We start from the raw sequence: 18,073 nt of genomic DNA, 5'->3' as shown, positions 1-18,073 counted from the left end.
CCATTACATGTCACTTTCATTATTGTTCCTGCTATAATCTCCATATGGAACGTTTGAATATTTCAGGGGCAAAGCCCACATTAGATGCTAAATCATCTAAATAAGGGTACATCATTTAATGCACATTCATCATTACTTTATATTTGGGTCGACCGCACCCAATTGTTGCCCGCCATTTTTACAGTCTCCCTGCCAGATCAATGTGTATGGGTTCACCTTTGACAAAATAATGGTGCTAGTCCCTAATTCCAAACCCACACAGCGTATGACCAAAAAATCCCATCGTGCACATATGCATATTTCATCATCAAAAAATATAAATGCACTCTACATGATGCATAACATACCAAGACATGACAACATGATAACAAAACATTTGCATGAAATTGGGTTTTGGGTTGAACCACTTATCTCGTACGTATCTCATAACAATTTGATTCTTATGCCAGGCTTCTAACATACTTAATTTGGATCCTCAACATACCCTGGCCATCATATTTATACAAGAATATCAATATCCTATTTTTTCTAAATTTCTCATAATTTTCCTCTATTTCTTCATATTTTTCCTCAATAAATCCAAAATAAATATTTCTCAAATATTTTCTCAAACATTTCTCTATAAAATTCATAAAATAACTTTCTTGATTTATGGAATTTTCTAAGAAATTTTACTCACATTATCTTAGCCTTTCAAGATTCCTTAGTATGCGTGCCCTGATCTCAAAATGCGTGCCCGGTCAATTTCCTGACTCCAGACATACTCATCAAGTCCCAAATTAATTCCTAAAATTTTCTAAAATTTTTCAGGAACTTTTTCGTATTTTTTCCTATATTCTTCTTTTTCTTTTTCCTTTCCTTTCTTTTCTTTTTTTCCTTTTCTTTTTCTTCTTCTCCGCCTCTCTTCTTCCTCTGCTCGCGGGCACAGTGCGCCTCCTGCGCACCAGTCCCCGCAACCACTCGCCACCCACCTTCGTCGCCGCTGCTGATGGCCATCCCCGACCGCCATGCTTCCAGCACCACCGCCTCAGGCCACCCTTGCGTCGTGTAACTGCCGCTACCCCTGCCTTCTCATGACTGTTGTGTTGAGGCATTGGCCGCCATGGCCGTGCCTAGCCACTCCATCTCTCCCTCTTGATCTCCTTCTCTCTCTCAGCCATGTTCAGCCTAAGCCCTCTTTCTCAATCTCTCTTCCATTTCCTTATCTTCTCTCGGCCAAGATTACTGCCAATTTATAGGTAGTGACAGTTTGAGCTCCACGCAAAATGTATATATATATATATATACATCACATCCAATCTCAATCCTCACTCCCTCAAATCTTGCTGCCATCTCCTCAAATCTTGTTGCCATATCTCTCCAACTTGGGCAAATCTCGGATAAAGATCTCATAGAGGCTCTATCACGCGAACACTGATATACACACACAAATATATATATATATAACATTATATATATTACCCCATAATAATAAGAAAAATACACCTTTAAATCCCAAAATTTATTTTTATTTCACTTAGACAATTCTCTAATTGCATCTACATCCTCAAATATCAAATTAATTTGTATTACGATACTAAAAAACTAAAATTAATAACTCATGGCTTACTCGATAAGGACGATTTTGTCCATGTGCCTTCACCAGACCTTTGTTTCATCCCGAAACCACTTCAGGGTTGATTCTTAAGTAAAATTAGAGCCCCATTAAGGTTTTGTTTATTTTTCAAAAGTCCCCTATGATAATTCAATTTTTTAGAGCAAATCATAGTTGTATTTTATGTAATACCCAAGAACTTTGGGTTATTATTTTAAAGGAAAAATGGAAATTCGGGGAAAATAGGTATTTGAAAAGCCCAAAAAATTTACCAAATTAGTTGAAGGGAGTACCCTAAAGCTTAAATTCCTAAGGAAATAGGAACGTCTTTAACGAGCATATCGAGGCATGATTTTTAAAGACCAAAAGAAATCGAATTAGAAACCGTTTTCAGTACAGCTATGGATCGGGCTAAAAAACTAAATTCTCGTAGGAGACTCCCAAAATGATAACGGAAGCCTCAGGAAGTTTCGATTCATGGATTAGAACAACCCTTCAGTGACATCAAGAAGAAACGAGTAGGTTTACGGCTAAAATGAAGAAGCGAGCCTAAGTATAATTTTACAAAATTGTCGGAGGGGGTCAAAATGACATTTTTCAGAAAGTTTCAAGGGAGATATGGAAAGATTAGAACTTGAGGGACTTAATGAAAATATTCAAAAGTTGGGGGGCTTTTGTGAAAGAGGGCCAAATCAAAAAAGAAAAAAAATAGTGGGGCAAAAGTGCAAAAAAATTGAAGATCTTGGCCATAGAATCTGACTAAGCCACAAGGAGTCACCGAAAGCCACTGGGTTTTCATGGGAGGTGGTCAAGGAGGCCCAAGGAGTGATGATGAGTTGACAATGGCCACCGGGGTGGCCGAATTTTAGAGAAATTCAGCCAAGAAAGCTGACCGATTTAGCAATGCTGCAACTTGCTTTTTCAGGCATGGGTGGATGCTTTTAGGTCAATCCAAGGGAGGTGAGGATGTTTAAGGCAATGGGGGAGGCGGACAAGACCATTTCGAGCTTCAACTTTGCCTATAAATAAAGCATGTGTTGGCCGAAAATTTTAGAGAATTGAAGCTCAAAATTGAGGCCATTTTCGAACGAATTGAGAGGCAAGGATAGAGGGTTTTTTTTCCCATAGGTTGGAGAGCATTTTTGGAGAATTTGGCGAGCAATGAAGCAGAAACGAAGGAGATCCGAGGCTTCACTAGAAACCTAGGTAGACCGCCTAGCCGAGTCTTCGAGCTTCAAGTTGATCGACTTCTCAACCTCCTATCGAGCCATCTCAGGTACCATCGTGATCGACTTGGTCTGGGCTTCGTCGAGATGCAAAAATCTCAATTTTTCGATGTGTTGTCGCCGGGGAATATGACTGGCGCGTGAAGCTCACGCACCAGTCTCACTCGCCTTATCACGCGCCAGCACGTGCGAGCGGATGGGGCCTTGTTAATTTCTGAATTTTTTTAATATTTTTGGAAAATTATTTTAGGATTTTCTGTGAAAAAAGATTTGAAAAAAAAAGTGATGTAGGTATTTATTTTAGATTGTTAGTGAAATTAATTAGAGAAAAATAAGGAAAAATAGTTTTTATTGATGATTTAAATAAATATCTTACCTAGCGTGCCTTGGGATTTGAGGTGAAACAATTGGTGCAAATTTTGAAGTTGGCACAAAAAACGAGGCAAGTCACACGCTTTTCTATCCTGATTTTTGAGAAAGGTGAATGGTTTTGTCCCTATAACCCGTATACGACATGAATACCTTTCTATGCATGATATTATGTATGTTATGATCATCTTCGTCATATTTGTTCATACTCTATTGTATGAAAAATTGTGATATTCACATGGTACCACATTATTGTCATATTGAAACTCGCGCATGAGATTGGGATGTCGCCCTAAGAGTGTATCCATAATTCCCCAAGGGCAATTGATGGAATAACGTTAGGCTTATCCTACGGAGGTTCGGGATTCTGCCTAGGGTTCCATGCTGGGCTGGTGGGCTAGGGAAGTTACACTAGGGTATCTGTTTATAAATGTCCATGCATCATTCATTCATTCATGCTTATCTAACCATCACTTAGAAGATTTCATCTTCTAATATTAGACTATGTCCCTAGAATATTCCACATTCCAGGCAGGACAAGCGGTCGGAAGGGCAAAGAGGTGATCGAGGCCTGATCGCAATGGAAATTTTGTGGGTCCCATGTGGGATTAGGACCATATATTTCATTCGACTGTATTATTTAGATCTTAAATAAATGCTTGTAAGGATGTGTTGGGTAAGCGATGTTTATAAACTCGTATTATGTTTTTGAGGTTTCATGCAGGTTCTGATCTTACTTCCGCTTATGTTAAAAATGTATCATTCCTTCGCTATGTTTGGGAGTGTTATATATAAAGGTTATGTTGAGGATTTATTGTTGATTTATGTTGTAAAAAAAAAAAAAATCCTAGCATATATTTTAATGCCTTGGAAGGTGAGGTGTTACAGTTAGTATTAGAGCCAAAGTTTCATTTGGAGATTTAGGATAGATCTTTAGGGATCTATGAACCTGAGGTTTAGAAAACTTAGATTAATAAATCCTTATCTAGAGATTATGGACTTAAGTGTGCTGTAGTGAAAGTACATGTTTAGGAAAGTTTTGACTAAGGAAAGACTTGGTACTTAAGTGCGTCCGTTTGTGACCCATCTCTCTTTTCTGGGAGCTTACCTGGTATACTATTCATGAACAGACACTATGTGACTACTACTCTTGGTGAATAGTGACAATCTAATCCGTTTTTCAATGTCAGAATGGAAGGAGATTACCTTAAGCAATTCTGGGTGACCTACTGGACCAACCAATGGGCAGACAATGAACCAATGATGGGAGACGTCTTCGGTCGCCTTGAAATTCTAGAAGGCATCTTGAGGGATGTGCTGCCAAGCAGCTTCATGCGACCAAGCCTAATGCACGCTCAGGTAGAGTTCCTGGTAAATCATATGGAAGAAGAATGGAGAGCCATAGCTGAAGAGATACGCCAGCAAGGCGATTACGCATCTCTACATTTCTTCTATATGCCATTCCACGATCAGTTCATTGATTTGTTCGAGGGAGCCATAATAGAAGAAGAAGACTCAGATGGAGATTGGGATGACATCGAGGCTGCCGAAGCCAATATGATGGGTGCCAGCTACTTTGACTTGGACGACGAAGAAGAAAAAGCAACTGTGCACGACGACCTCGAGGGACCTGTAACCGAGTCTGAAGACAACATAGCGAACGACGATGCTTGGGTCTGGAAGTCAGCTAACCCATAGGAAGAATCATAGACGATTTTATTTCGCTTATTAGTGTGTCAGATATGTGTTGTGTGCTTTTCTTAAACGATGTTATATATATCATGTTTTGAAATGAAATTTTGTTTTGAAGAAATTCTCGTGGAATGAGATTTTGTCTTATCTTTTAGATGGTAACTACAAGGAAACAACGGAACGTGACTCCTATCAACCCCAATCAGGAAATCAAGGATGTAAGAAACAATGGGAATTACCACTACAGTCGCGCTAATAGTAGTAACATCTAGACTAAGGAACAAGAGACAGAATCAACAGTTCCCGAGGATGATTGGATCGAATTGAGAAGATTATAAAGAATCTCATAACCCACACGACCAGGGGAGAACTAGCTAGGCACACTAATAATGTGCTGGAATAGTACCGGAAACAACGACCACCAACGTTCAAGGGGAAACCCAATGATGACCCCAGCATGGCCGAGTACTAGTTCGAGCAGACAGAGAAGTTGCTTCGACATCTACAGTACAATGATGAGGACAAATTGAATTGTGCCACTTTCATGTTGGAGGAAGAAGCTGGAAGATGGTGGCAGACAGTAGAACGAGCTTTACAATGATCCCACTCGAGGCGATGATCAGAATCGGTTGAGACTCCGGTATTAGTTTGGGAGGCATTTAAGAAGGCCTTCAACAATAAGTATTTCCCTCTTAGTTGGAAGCAGGAGAAGAGCTGGGAGTTTTCAAACCTAAAGCAGACTGGGGAAATGTCGATGGCTCAATATGACACCCTGATTCAATCAGCTCATTAAGTACGTGCCAATGTCTGATGACGATGAATGGAAAAAGGCACAGAAGTTTATGTCAGGGCTTCGAGTAGAGCTGCTACAGGCTTTGAGCACTTAGTCGATCGACTCCTATGAAGAAGCCTTGAGTAAAGCTTTGACAACAGAAAGGAATCTTCTTCGAGTGAAGCTTATTAGGTGTGGTGAAATGAAGGGAAACTAGGAACAGAAACCGGGAAATAAAAGTTCCCAAAATAGCAGGCAATGCCCTAAATGCAAGAAGAACCATCCAGAGAAGAAATGCTTGGTAGGGATATCTAGCTGTTACTCGTGCAGAGAATGAGGACACATAGGTAGAGACTGTCGTAAGAGAAAAGAAACACCTCCAGTGAAAGACCTAATGAAGGTTGTGTGTTTTCAGTGCGATCAACAAGGGCACTATTCAAGGAACTGTCTGAATAAGCCTAAACTCGGACAAGCAGATGGACCAGCTAAAAGAACAAGGGAGGCTCGTGGGACTCATGAAGGATGAGTCTACAACCTCACCAAGGAAGATGTGGGGACATATCCGGCAATCATACAAGGTACGCTCTTTATATTGGATACCCCCGTGCATGCATTGATAGACCCCGGGTTAACGCATTCATTTATAACATATGATTTGACTGAGGGTTTGGGGGTAGAAACTAAACCTATGGGGTCTCCGATAGTAATTTCAACGCCCATGGGTAAAAGTGCAAGGTCTTCAAAAGTGTTAAAAGGATGTGAAATTAGCTTAAGTGATGCTTAATTTCAAGTTGATCTAATTTTGCTAGAAGTATATGACTTCGACGTAATCTTAGGAATGAACTTCTTGTCTAGATATGATGCCAGCATAGATTGTTAAAGAAAAATAATGACCATAAAGAAAACCCAAGGGGAATGGGTCAAATTTAGAGGATAGGGTGACCCTGAGAATGGGAAAATGATTTTGGCCGAGAAGGCAAAAAAGTTGATAAACTAAGGAACCCATGGATGTATAACTTATGCTTGTTTGGAAGAGAAAGAAGTTCCAAAACTCAAGAAGGTGCGGATAGTACGAGAGTATGAGGATGCGTTTCCGGAAGAACTACCAGGACTACCGCCACCTCGAGAGATCGAGCTCTCAGTTAAGCTAGTGCTAGGAACCAAACTGATATCAATTCCTCCATATCGAATGGCTCCGGCAGAAATGAAGGAATTAAGGAGTTAGCTTTAGGAACTGAAAGATAAGGGATTCATTAGGCCGAGCACATCACCGTGGGGTGCGCCGATGCTATTTGTAAAGAAGAAGGACGAAAGTTTGAGAATGTGCACCGGCTATCGTCAGCTGAATAAAGGCACGGTAAAGAATAAGTATCCACTTCTGAGGATTGATGAGCTGTTCGATCAGCTACAAGGAGCAAAGATATTTTCAAAAATTGACTTGAGGTTTGGATATTACCAGTTGAGGATTTAGCCTGATGATATTCCAAAAATGACTTTTCGGTTAAGGTATGGCCATTTTTGAGTATTTCGTGATGCCACTTGTGTTAACGAATGCTCCAACAGCATTTATGGATCTCATGAACTGGGTGTTCAGACCCTATTTAGATCGGTTCGTGATCGTATTTATAGATGATATATTGATATCTTCCTCGAATGAGAGCGATCATGAGGAGCACTTAAGGGCGGTGCTAGGAACTCTCAGGAAGCATCAGTTGTACGTCAAGTTCCCAAAGTGCGAGTTCTAGCTACCCCGAGTCGCGTTTCTTGGACACGTGATCTCTGCCGAAGGAATCTCGGTAGATTCGGCAAAAGATGAGGCTGTTCAGGGATGGAAGTAGCCAACGAGCGTGATGGAGGTGTGAAGCTTTTTGGGATTGGTAGGTTACTATCGAAGATTCGTGGAGGGATTTTTGAAATTAGCCGCACCTATAACGAAGCTTATTCGGAAGGATGTTAAGTTTGAATAGACTGCCAAGTACGAGGAAAGTTTCCAAGAGCTCAAGGATCGACTAACCACAACACCTATTTTAGCAATGCCAGGTGGGCCCAGAGGATTCGTTGTGTATACGGATGCCTCTAAGATAAATCTAGGTTGCGTGTTAATGCAACAAGGATGAGTGAATGCGTATGGATCGTGATAGTTAAAAAGGCATGAAGTAAACTACCCAACGCATGATCTGGAATTGGCACCCATGATATATGCTCTGAAACTATGGAGACATTACCTGTATGGTGAAACCTTTGAGGTGTTCACAAACCACAAAAACCTGAAGTACATGTTCTTGCAAAAGGAGTTGAACCTTAGACAGCGACGGTGGATGGAGTTTTTGAAGGACTATGACTACACCATTCGATATCACTCGGGGAGTGCCAATGTGGTGGATGACGCACTGAGTAGGAATGTGCCTATTTCTATGGCCGAGATGATAGCCCGTGAGTGGCAGATGTTGGAGGCTTTTACCCATTTGACGGTGAATGTAGTATTGAAGGAATCGTTCGTCCTTATCGCTGGCATGACAGTTCAGCTGGATTTGGTGAATGAAATATGGGAGGCATATGTGGATGATAAGCGAATACGTCTATGGGTGGACGAGCATGACCAGCCTAAGAGATCTGATTTTGAAATGCATGATGGCATACTAAGGTTTCAAGGAAGGATTTACGTGTCAAACTTGAAGGACTTGAGGCAAAGAATTTTGAATGAAGCCCACAAAACTCGATATACAGTAGACCCAGGAGCCACGAAGATGTATAAAGATCTCCTAGAGGTTTATTGGTGGCCGGGAATGAAAACAAGTGTGGTAAGGAAAGTAGCTCAATGTGATACGTGTCAGAGGGTAAAAATCGAGCACCAGAGACCGACTGGGCTCATGAGACCATTAGATATCCCAGAATGGAAATGGGAGCATGTCATGATGGATTTCGTGACAGGGTTTCCCAAGGGACAGAAAGGTAACGATGCAATTTGTGTCATCATAGATAGGCTAACGAAATCAGCACACTTCTTGCCTACGCGGATGGATAGGCCAGTACTAAAGTTTACGAAGCAGTATATTGGAGAGATAATCAGACTTCATGGCACACCGGTAAGCATAGTCTCCGATCAAGATCCGAGATTTACCTCAAGATTTTGGGGAAGCTTACAGGAGTGCATGGGGACCCAATTGAATCTTAGTATGACTTATCACCCGCAGACGGATGAACAGTTTGAAATGACCATTCAAACATTAGAAGACATGCTAAGGTCATGTGCCTTGGATTTTGAGGGTAACTGGGAAGAGCATCTGCCCTTGGTAGAGTTCGCTTATAACAACAGTTACCATAACATTATCGGAATGGCACCCTATGAGGCTCTGTATTGAAGAAAATGTTGATCACCTATCTGTTAGACCGAGGTAGGAGAGAGACAAATATTGGGACCCGAGTTCGTTCAGCAAACTACAGAAAAGATTTGGAAGATACAAGAGAGAATTCAAACAACACAAAGTCGATAAAAGTCTTATGTAGACAAAAGGAGGTGAGATTTAGAATTCGAGGTAGGAGATCATGTGTATCTAAAGGTATCGCCCAAGCATTTGGCAATGCGGGGAAATAAGAAAGGTAAGTTGAGACCCTGATTTATAGGACCTTATCTGGTCAAAGGACGAGTTGGACCGTTAGCTTACCATTTATAACTTCCTATTAACCTATCCAACAACCATGATGTCTTCCATGTGTCTCAGCTTTGGAGACACATATAAGATCCGACCCAGGAAATTCGAGTGGAAGTAATCGAGCTAAGAGACAATTTGACTTATCCAGAGTCGCCCGAGTGAATCTTAGATCAGTGCGACTAAGCTCTGAGGAATAAAGTCATCTCACTGGTAAATATTCAATGGAGAAATCACACTGAAGAAGAAGCTACGTGGGAGTTCAAGGATACGATTAGGGAAAAATATCCCCAGTTATTCGAGGAAATAGAATGAGAATAGAAAAATTTTGTGGTTTTTATGAAATACACCAAGAGTCTTGTGAAATAAAGAAATAATAATGAATAGCACGTTTACATTTGAGAAAATATAGACTATTCTTGATGTGTGTGACCCATGGTAAGGAGCTACAATAGGATATTCTGTAAAAGACATAGTATGCCCGATAGGCATTATTTTGTGTAAGTAGTGCAAATTGATGTGGTTGCAAAAAGATTGATGATAGTGCTTGGCTAAGAGATGGAAGACGTTGCTCTTATAATTTGTTAGCTAGATATCGATGTTTTAGTAGATATGAATGCAAAACTTTTGAGGACGAAATTTCTTTAAGGGAAAGAGAATGTAATACCCAAGAACTTTGGGTTATTATTTTAAAGGAAAAATAGAAATTCAGGGAAAATAGGTATCTGAAAAGCCCAAAAAATTTACCAAATCAGCTGAAGGGAGTACCCTGAATCTTAAATGCCTAAGGAAATAGGAACACCTTTAACGAGCATATTGAGGCATGATTTTTAAAGACCGAAAGAAATCAAATTAGAAACCATTATAGATACAACTATGGATCGGGCTTAAAAATTGAATTCTTGTAGGAGACTCTCAAAGTGATGACGGAAGCCTCAGGAAGCTTCAATTCGTCGAGTAGAACAACCCTTCAGTGACATCAGGAAGAAACAAGTAGGTTTACAGCCAAAACGAAGAAGCGGGCCTAAGTGTAATTTTTCAAAATTGCTGGAGGGGGTCAAAATGACATTTTTCTGAAAGTTTCAAAGGAGATATAGAAAGATTAAAACTTGAGGGACTTCATGAAAATATTCAAAAGTTGGGGGGCTTTTGTGAAAGAGGGTCAAATCAGAAAAGAAAAAAAATAGTGGGAAAAAGTGCAAAAAATGAAGATCTTGGCTATGGAATTCGACCAGGCCACGAGGGGTCACCAAAAGCCACTGGGTTCACATGAGAGGTGGTCGTGGAGGGCCAAGGAGTGATGATGAGTCGACAATGGCCACCGGGGTGGCTGGATTTTTTAGAAATTTGGCCAAGAAAGCTAGTCGATTTAACAATGCCTAAAACTTGCTTTTTTAGGCACGGGTGGATGCTTTTAGATCGATCCAGGGGAGGTGAGGACGTTTAAGGCAATGGGTGAGGCGGCCAAGACCATTTCGAGCTTCAACTTTGCCTATATATAGAGCATGTGTTGGCCGAAAATTTTAGAGAATTGAAGCTCAAAATCGAGGCCATTTTCGAACGAATTGAGAAGTAAGAATAGAGGGGTTTTGTTGCCCATAGGTTGGAGAGCATTTCTGGAGAATTTGGCGAGCAACAAAGCAAAAACGAAGGAGATCCGAGGCTTCACTGAAACCTAGGCGGACCGCCTAGCCGAGTCTTCGAGCTTCAAGTTGACCGGCTTCTCGACCACCTTTCGAGCCATCTTAGGTACCATCATGATCGACTTGGTCTAGGCTTCGTCGAGATGCAAAAATCTCAATTTTCCAGTGTGCTGTCGCCGAGGAAGATGACTGGTGTGTGAAGCTCACGCTCTAGTCTCACTAACCCTATCACGCACCGGCGCGTGCAGGCGCGTGGGGCCTTGTTAATTTTTAATTTTTTTTTTAATATTCTTGGAAAATTATTTTAGGATTTTCTGTGAAAAAAGATTTGAAAGAAAGATGACGTAGGTATTTATTTTAGATTATTTGTTAGTGAAATTAATTAGAGAAAAATAGAGAAAATGGCAAGAAAAATGAGGAAAAATAGTTTTTATTGATAATTTAAATAAATATCTTGCCTAGGGTTCCTTGGGATTTGAGGTGAAACAATTGGTGCGAATTTCAAAGTTGGCACGAAAAACGAAGCAAGTCACATGGTTTTCGAGGTATCTTGATTTTTGAGAAAGATGAGTAATTTTGTCGCTATAACCCGTATACGACATGAATACCTTTCTATGCATGATATTATGTATGTTATGATCATCTTCGTCATATTTGTTCATACTCTATTGCATGAAAAATTGTGATATTCACATGGTACGACATTATTGTCATATTGAAACTCGCAAATGGGATTGAGATGTCGCCTTAAGAGTCTAGCCGTAATTCCTCAAGGGCAATTAATGAAACAACGTTAGGCTTATCCTGGGGAGGTTCGGGATTCTGCCCAGGGTTCCGTGCCAGGCTGGTGGGTCAGGGAAGTTACACTAGGGTATCTATTTATAAATGTCCATGCATCATTCATTCATTCATGCTTATCTAACCATCACTTAGAAGATTTCATCTTCTAATATTGAACTATGTCCCTGGAATATTCTACATTTCAGACGAGATAAGTGGCCGAAAGGGCAAAAAGGTGATCAAAGCCTGATTGCGATGGAAATTTTGTGGGTCTCATATGGGACTAGGACCATATATTTCATTCGGCTGTATTATTTGAATTTTAAATAAATGCTTGTAAGGATTTGTTGGGTAAATGATGTTTATAAACCCTTGTTATGTTTTTGAGGTTTCATACAGCTGGTTCTGATCTTGTTTCCGCTTATGTTAAAAATGTATCATTCATTCGCTATGTTTGGGAGTGTTATATATAAAGGTTATGTTGAGGATTTATTGTTGATTTATGTTTGATGTAAAAAAAAAAAAAAATCCTAGCATATATTTTAATGCCCTGGAAGGTAGAGTGTTACATTTTAGCTCTACCGAAAATAATTTTGATTCAGATTTCTTTTAATACCATAAATCCTATTTCGGAACATTCGTCAATACCATATTAATTTTCTTAGACATCTATGTTCCAGGGTATTCCCTGCAGTTGATTCGGTACTGATAACTGTAAGAAATTATACTTAAGTTCCAAATCTTTTGATAATTTCACCTATGACCCTAGTTAAAATTACTCTTAAACCCTTTTGAAAATATGGGATATTACATATACAATCTTTTGAATATAATTTTTCATAACTATATGTATAAATGTTAATTTGATCAAGATGGCTAGATTTACCAAAAACGTTTTGCTTAACTTAATGAAAAATGGTTTTCATTTTCGATAATAGATTTGAGAAAAATCAAAATACATTTTTCATCATTAAAACTAAATGCACATATTTGAACATAGAATGATCACGTGATTCATCATGAATAATTTGGTTGGTTTGTTAATTGAACTGATCGAATGCTAACAACTAAATTCCTAAGCCAACAATGACTAGAGGAGTGGTTTAGGATCATTCTAGGCGATGGATTTGTGGTAAACATTGGAACTAATATTATTATTGTAGCAAAACTTAATGCATTGCGAAAAGGTTTTTCCATTGTTGGGAAAAGGATATTTGGGCCCTTGAAGTTTATTTAGACTCTTTTAAGTGGTTATTCAGTTTTTTCTTTCTGGTATATCTTTGATTTCTCCTCCTTATGGAGCCCTAATTGAGGAGATTCAACTATTGATTCAAAGGTCATGATACTAGTTCAAGAGATAAAATTTGTGGTGGATGGTTTAGCTCATTTGAGCCATTCCTTTTCTCTATAGACTCATATATTAGATGTACTCTTTCATCTCCTCATTCCTTTCTCCTTTCTCTCCTTCCCTTCTTCTTCTCTGGCAAGCCTCTTGCTGTTATGACATTGCCGCTGCATCCTCTCTCTCTGCGATGGTTGACGTGGGAGAGGCAAGTAACGGCGAGAGGCTTGCTAGAGAAGAAAATGGAAAAGGAGAAAGAAGAGAGAGGAAAGGAAAGAAGAGGCCTATTAGTTTTTTAATGAGGGTTATGTTTGCCCTCGTTAAGCTGCGAGGGGGAGGGGGGGGAACAAAATCACACTCCATCTCCACTGGGTATTATAGCTTCTCAATAAGTGGATAGCAAGGAGTTTGTTTTCTTGTAGCTATTCTTTTTTTTTTTTTTGGGGGGGGGGGGGGGGGGGGGATTCTTTTCTTTGCTTGTATGAAAAGGAAAAAAGACTTGTCATACATTCGTATTACTTCGTTTTGTAGGTAAAAAAAAAAAACTTACTTGGGTGACTAGAAACTTAATTGGGATTAATGGTAATGGAATGTATATAATCGGATGCTCCTTCCTAACACCACTATTTGTATTTATCGGTTCATATACTTAGATCTCCATCTATGTTTCATTTAATAAGGAACTTCTATTATATACTCCTATGAGTTCAATTTAAATATATAAAAAAGTCATTTATTCATTTTTTATTTCAAAATTTCACTCAAAATTTAAGAGTAATACATTTTAGTGTGTAGTTAATTAATTAATTAATTAATTTCACAATGTATATTTGTATAGTTTTATAAAAATAAATAACAAATATATACATAAATCAATTGTCCAAAATGTCTTTTTGTATACTTTCCATGTACTCTAAGAAGCCCCCCATTTGGCCTTTACCGCTCCCACTTCCAAAAACAATTTGCTTTATTCTTTTCTTTGCCCCTTCAGAAAGTCTATTACATATTTAAGCATTTTCAATTTTTTTTCCCTTAAATATAAATACGCTGCCTCTCCCAAGCGGGTCCATCCATCAACCTTTTCTTAAACCTAAAACCTCTCCAAAAAAAGATGCTCCGTTCCGACTCCGAATCAGGGCCCCACCGCTCGGGTCGTTTCCACTACGTCCGAGAACACCTAAATACTCGATTCCTCAAGTTTGTTTGCACCATCTTCCTCGGGTTTCTCCTTTTGGTATCCATTCTAGCCTTCATTCTCTGGCTCAGTATCCGCCCGCACCGGCCCTGGATCTATATTCGGGACTTCTGGGTTCCGGGTCTGACCCACCCAGATGGGTTCGACAACGCCAACGTGAACTTCCACCTGTCCGCCCGTAACCCGAACCACATGATCGGGGTTTACTACGATGCCATGCGGGTGACGCTAACTTATCGGTACCGGACCCTCGGCGGCGCGAAGCTGCTCGCTCCGTTCTACGTGCCGCCGGATAATACGACGGTGCTCCACGGGGTGTTTAGCGGCTCCATGATGGGGGTAAATAAGCGGCGATGGATGGAGTTTCAGGCCGATCGCCGGCGTGGGGAAGTGACGTTTCGTCTTAAGATTACGTCCACCATCCGGTTCAGGGTGTTCCAGAGGCAAACTAGCCGCCGGAAGATGCACAGCATTTGTCTGGTCGGGGTAGACCGGAACGGCTTGATTTTGGACCGTTACAAAGATCGGAGATGCCTTTCTTATTTCATCTGATTCTCTTCAGTTTGCACCGTCGATATGATCCTGTTTTCTTTTCGAAGTCGGATTTGTTTAAGAGTTTCGTTTGATTTGTAATTAGAAGAAGAGATGCGGATTCAGGAACATGTTGGCTCCAAATGGGTTTAAACTTTTACGCCGGCGATGGCTGTTGCAGAGGAATGTCGTGTGAATAGATTTTTTTTTTCAAAGAAAATTATATAAGTTTATTAATAATGGGATCCGATCAACTTCTAAGTTCTAACTACAAAACTCTTTCATACGGTTGTTTCATTAACATTTAAAGTAAATATAATATAATAACAATATTCTTGTAAAATTTCTAATCTTAAATAATAAATGAATAAAATAATTATTAAATGATGCTGAAATTTCAATGAATATTTGACACTACTTTTGATTAACATCTATATATTAGCATAAAATATAAACAAGATGTATTAGATACATCTTAAACGAGTGTCTCAAGTATAGGTTAAAAAAATCCTTTATTATCTAAAAACAAAATATAATTATTGCATATTATTTAAAAGAAAATATATTTATTGTAATATTGCCCAAAAATAATAAGTCTCACAGTGGTGACCTTGGAAATGAGTGTCTTAAATTAATATAGCTGTTTTATTATTTTTTAAAAATTTGCAGTTACTATATTTTGGGGCACAATAGATTGACTGACGTGCTGGATGTTGTGCCTATTCATATGCAGTAAATACTGGACAACCAACTCAAAGGTATATATGCTCCACATCACGTGATTTACTCAGCTGAAAGTGGCTCCTCTCCATGCTTAATTATATATATATATATATATGTGGTTTAATTCACCCTTTCAAAAAAACTTTTGCAATTTCTTTTTCAATTGTGAACCTAAGTATTGAATGACATGTCTTTCGAAATAAGAACACGCGCGGGACTTGGAAAAATGAACAACAACATGGAGAATAATTTACAAGACTATATTGTGGAGAGACTTGGTATCTGTGCTTTCATTGCACTCCAGGTTACCTCTTCCTCGCCTCTCCGCCATGCATTCGAGCGCACTGAGCTTGTTCTTTTCTTTCCCTGTCCAAAAGGTTCAATCAAGCCCAGATTCCTCTACATATTTATTCTCTCTCTCTCTCAATATATATATAGTCTCCGATAGATTTCTCGCCCTTGTCATCTCTCCGATCGACTTATCGCCGGCCGGAGACAATGCAGTCCAACGAAATACCCGTCCACAGCGAGGACGAGCGGGAGCTCAAGCGAAACCACACGGCCCGATACTACGCGCACCGGGTCCGGGAGAGCCTGACCCGAAGGGTGGTGAAGCTCATCTGTACCATATTCTTAACCTTTCTCTTCATCATCGGACTCCTTGTTTTCATTTTGTGGCTCAGTCTGCGCCCGCATCGACCCAGGATCCATATCCGGGACTTCTCGATGCCGGGTCTGGCCCAGGCCAACGGCTTCGAGAATGCCCAGGTGAGCTTCAATGTGACGGCTCGGAATTCGAACCAGAACATGGGGATTTACTACGATGCCATGGAGGTAGGACGAGCATTAGTTATTCGATCATCGAATCGATTAATTTTAAATGATTCAGTTCATTTTGAACTTCAAAGAATTTGTTTAAAATTTTGATTCTATTATATCATAAATAAAATCAGTTAATTGACTTAATTTGATTGTGAAATTACCTCTACACGCAGGTGACGCTGTACTACCAGGATCAGAACATCGGCGGGGCATTGATTGTGGGGTCGTTCTACGAGGAGCCCAAGAACTCGACGGCGCTTACCGGAATTTTGAGCGGCGGCGCGACGCTGACGGTGAACAACCAGCGGTGGATGCAGTTTCAGGCGGACCGGTCGCGAGGGGAGGTGATTTTCCGGCTGCAATTGACGTCGACCATCCGGTTTAAGGTGGTGTCGTGGACGAGTAAGCGCCACAAGATGCACGCCAGCTGCGCCGCCGGTGTTGGACCGGACGGCCTCATATTGGCCAGTTACAGAGATAAGAAATGCCCGGTTTATTTCATCTGATCATGTTTGCGGTTTTCTATCCACGGCCTGATTCTATCGATCAACATATATTTTTGTGGAACCATTTGTTAGAAACACGCGAAAAATAACAAATTAACTAAAAATCACAGTAAATAAATAATTAATACTAAATATAATATTTACATAAAAAATACCCGTGGAAAGTAAAAATCACATGAACAAGTCAATTAATCATTCACTATCAAAATAATGGGTAAAGACAAATTTTTTTTAGCTAAACTATAGACGTAACTTCTCAATTAAATATCAAGAATCAAGTTCATGTCATTCACAAAGAAAGGTATTTTTGTGAATATTTAAAACAAGAAATATGAAAAATACCTAAAACGAGCTAAACACCTTGTAGAATTTAGCAAACATGACAACGTACTAAAAATTCATCAAGATCGAAACTAAAATCAACACTTAATTTTGGCCAAAAGTTTACAAAATCAAACATTTTATTTTTTTTCTTCTTCTTCATGCCTTCTCACTCTTCGCTGCTTCTCAATTTCTTCTTCCTTTTTGTTTTTTTAATTTATTACACTAACGCACATGTGTACACCTTTATATATAATATATATTATTTTTTTATTTCTAAATAGGCCACAATGGGCGGGACACTATTTAACAATTATCCTCTCACGCCTAGGTTGCAAAAAAATGAAAATAAAGAAATGATATTTTCTCAAAAAAGTAGAAAATAAAAATGCGAGATAAATTGTAAATTTAAAAAATATAAGGATATACATGAAAATAATAAAAAATATAATTATTAAAATAAAATAAATAAGGGTGCATGTGAAATTAGTTTATAATTTATATGATATAAATAGTATTATAAGTAGTAAACCGTATATTACAAATTTGCAAAACAATTGCAGTCTGTTCGTTAAAGTCTGAAGGTTTGGAGCAGCATCATTGTCGCTGTAATACCCTGAGAGCCCAGAGAAGTTAGAATATATCGAGGATAGTGTAAGAAATGAAACAACACCAGTTGGATACCTTTTGGGCTGAATGTTGGCAAAAAACTCCCAAGTTAAGCGTGCTTGACCTGGGGTAATTCAGGGATGGGTGACCCCCCTGGGAAGTTCGTGTAGGCCCATCAGGGTAAGTTGTTCTGGTCCTTCCTATTGCTCGAACGGGATGTTACAAATGGTATCAAAGCCGACGCCCGAGCCTCTGAGGGTGGTGGTGGGGCAAACCTCAGCGAGGAGGCTGAGTCCCG

The 18,073-nt window shown here is 39.5% G+C and overlaps 2 protein-coding genes across 2 annotated transcripts; both read left to right on the top strand.

The window, feature by feature from the left end:
• The first annotated feature begins 14,179 nt into the window (after nt 1-14,179).
• On the top strand, nt 14,180-14,815 carry LOC127794735 (NDR1/HIN1-like protein 12). The gene has a single exon (XM_052325983.1). The coding sequence runs from the start codon at nt 14,180-14,182 to the stop codon at nt 14,813-14,815; it is 636 nt and encodes a 211-aa protein (XP_052181943.1).
• A 1,050-nt stretch (nt 14,816-15,865) lies between these two features.
• On the top strand, nt 15,866-16,918 carry LOC127795417 (protein NDR1-like). Its single transcript, XM_052327078.1, has 2 exons — nt 15,866-16,351; nt 16,513-16,918. Exons 1-2 carry the CDS (start codon nt 16,016-16,018, stop codon nt 16,843-16,845), a joined length of 669 nt encoding a protein of 222 aa, XP_052183038.1. The 5' UTR covers nt 15,866-16,015; the 3' UTR covers nt 16,846-16,918.
• Nucleotides 16,919-18,073: the final 1,155 nt, after the last annotated feature.

Source organism: Diospyros lotus, chromosome 2 (assembly GCF_014633365.1).
Source record: "Diospyros lotus cultivar Yz01 chromosome 2, ASM1463336v1, whole genome shotgun sequence".
NCBI lineage: Eukaryota > Viridiplantae > Streptophyta > Magnoliopsida > Ericales > Ebenaceae > Diospyros > Diospyros lotus.
This window is presented reverse-complemented; position numbering and strand designations above follow the sequence as displayed.

Bases quoted from the DNA above. Each gene is read 5' to 3' on its own strand.
- LOC127795417 (XM_052327078.1), top strand. From the start codon at position 16,016: ATGCAGTCCAACGAAATACCCGTCCACAGCGAGGACGAGCGGGAGCTC. The intron at 16,352-16,512 runs GTAGGACGAGCA...CTCTACACGCAG, and splicing joins TTTACTACGATGCCATGGAG to GTGACGCTGTACTACCAGGA.
- LOC127794735 (XM_052325983.1), top strand. From the start codon at position 14,180: ATGCTCCGTTCCGACTCCGAATCAGGGCCCCACCGCTCGGGTCGTTTC.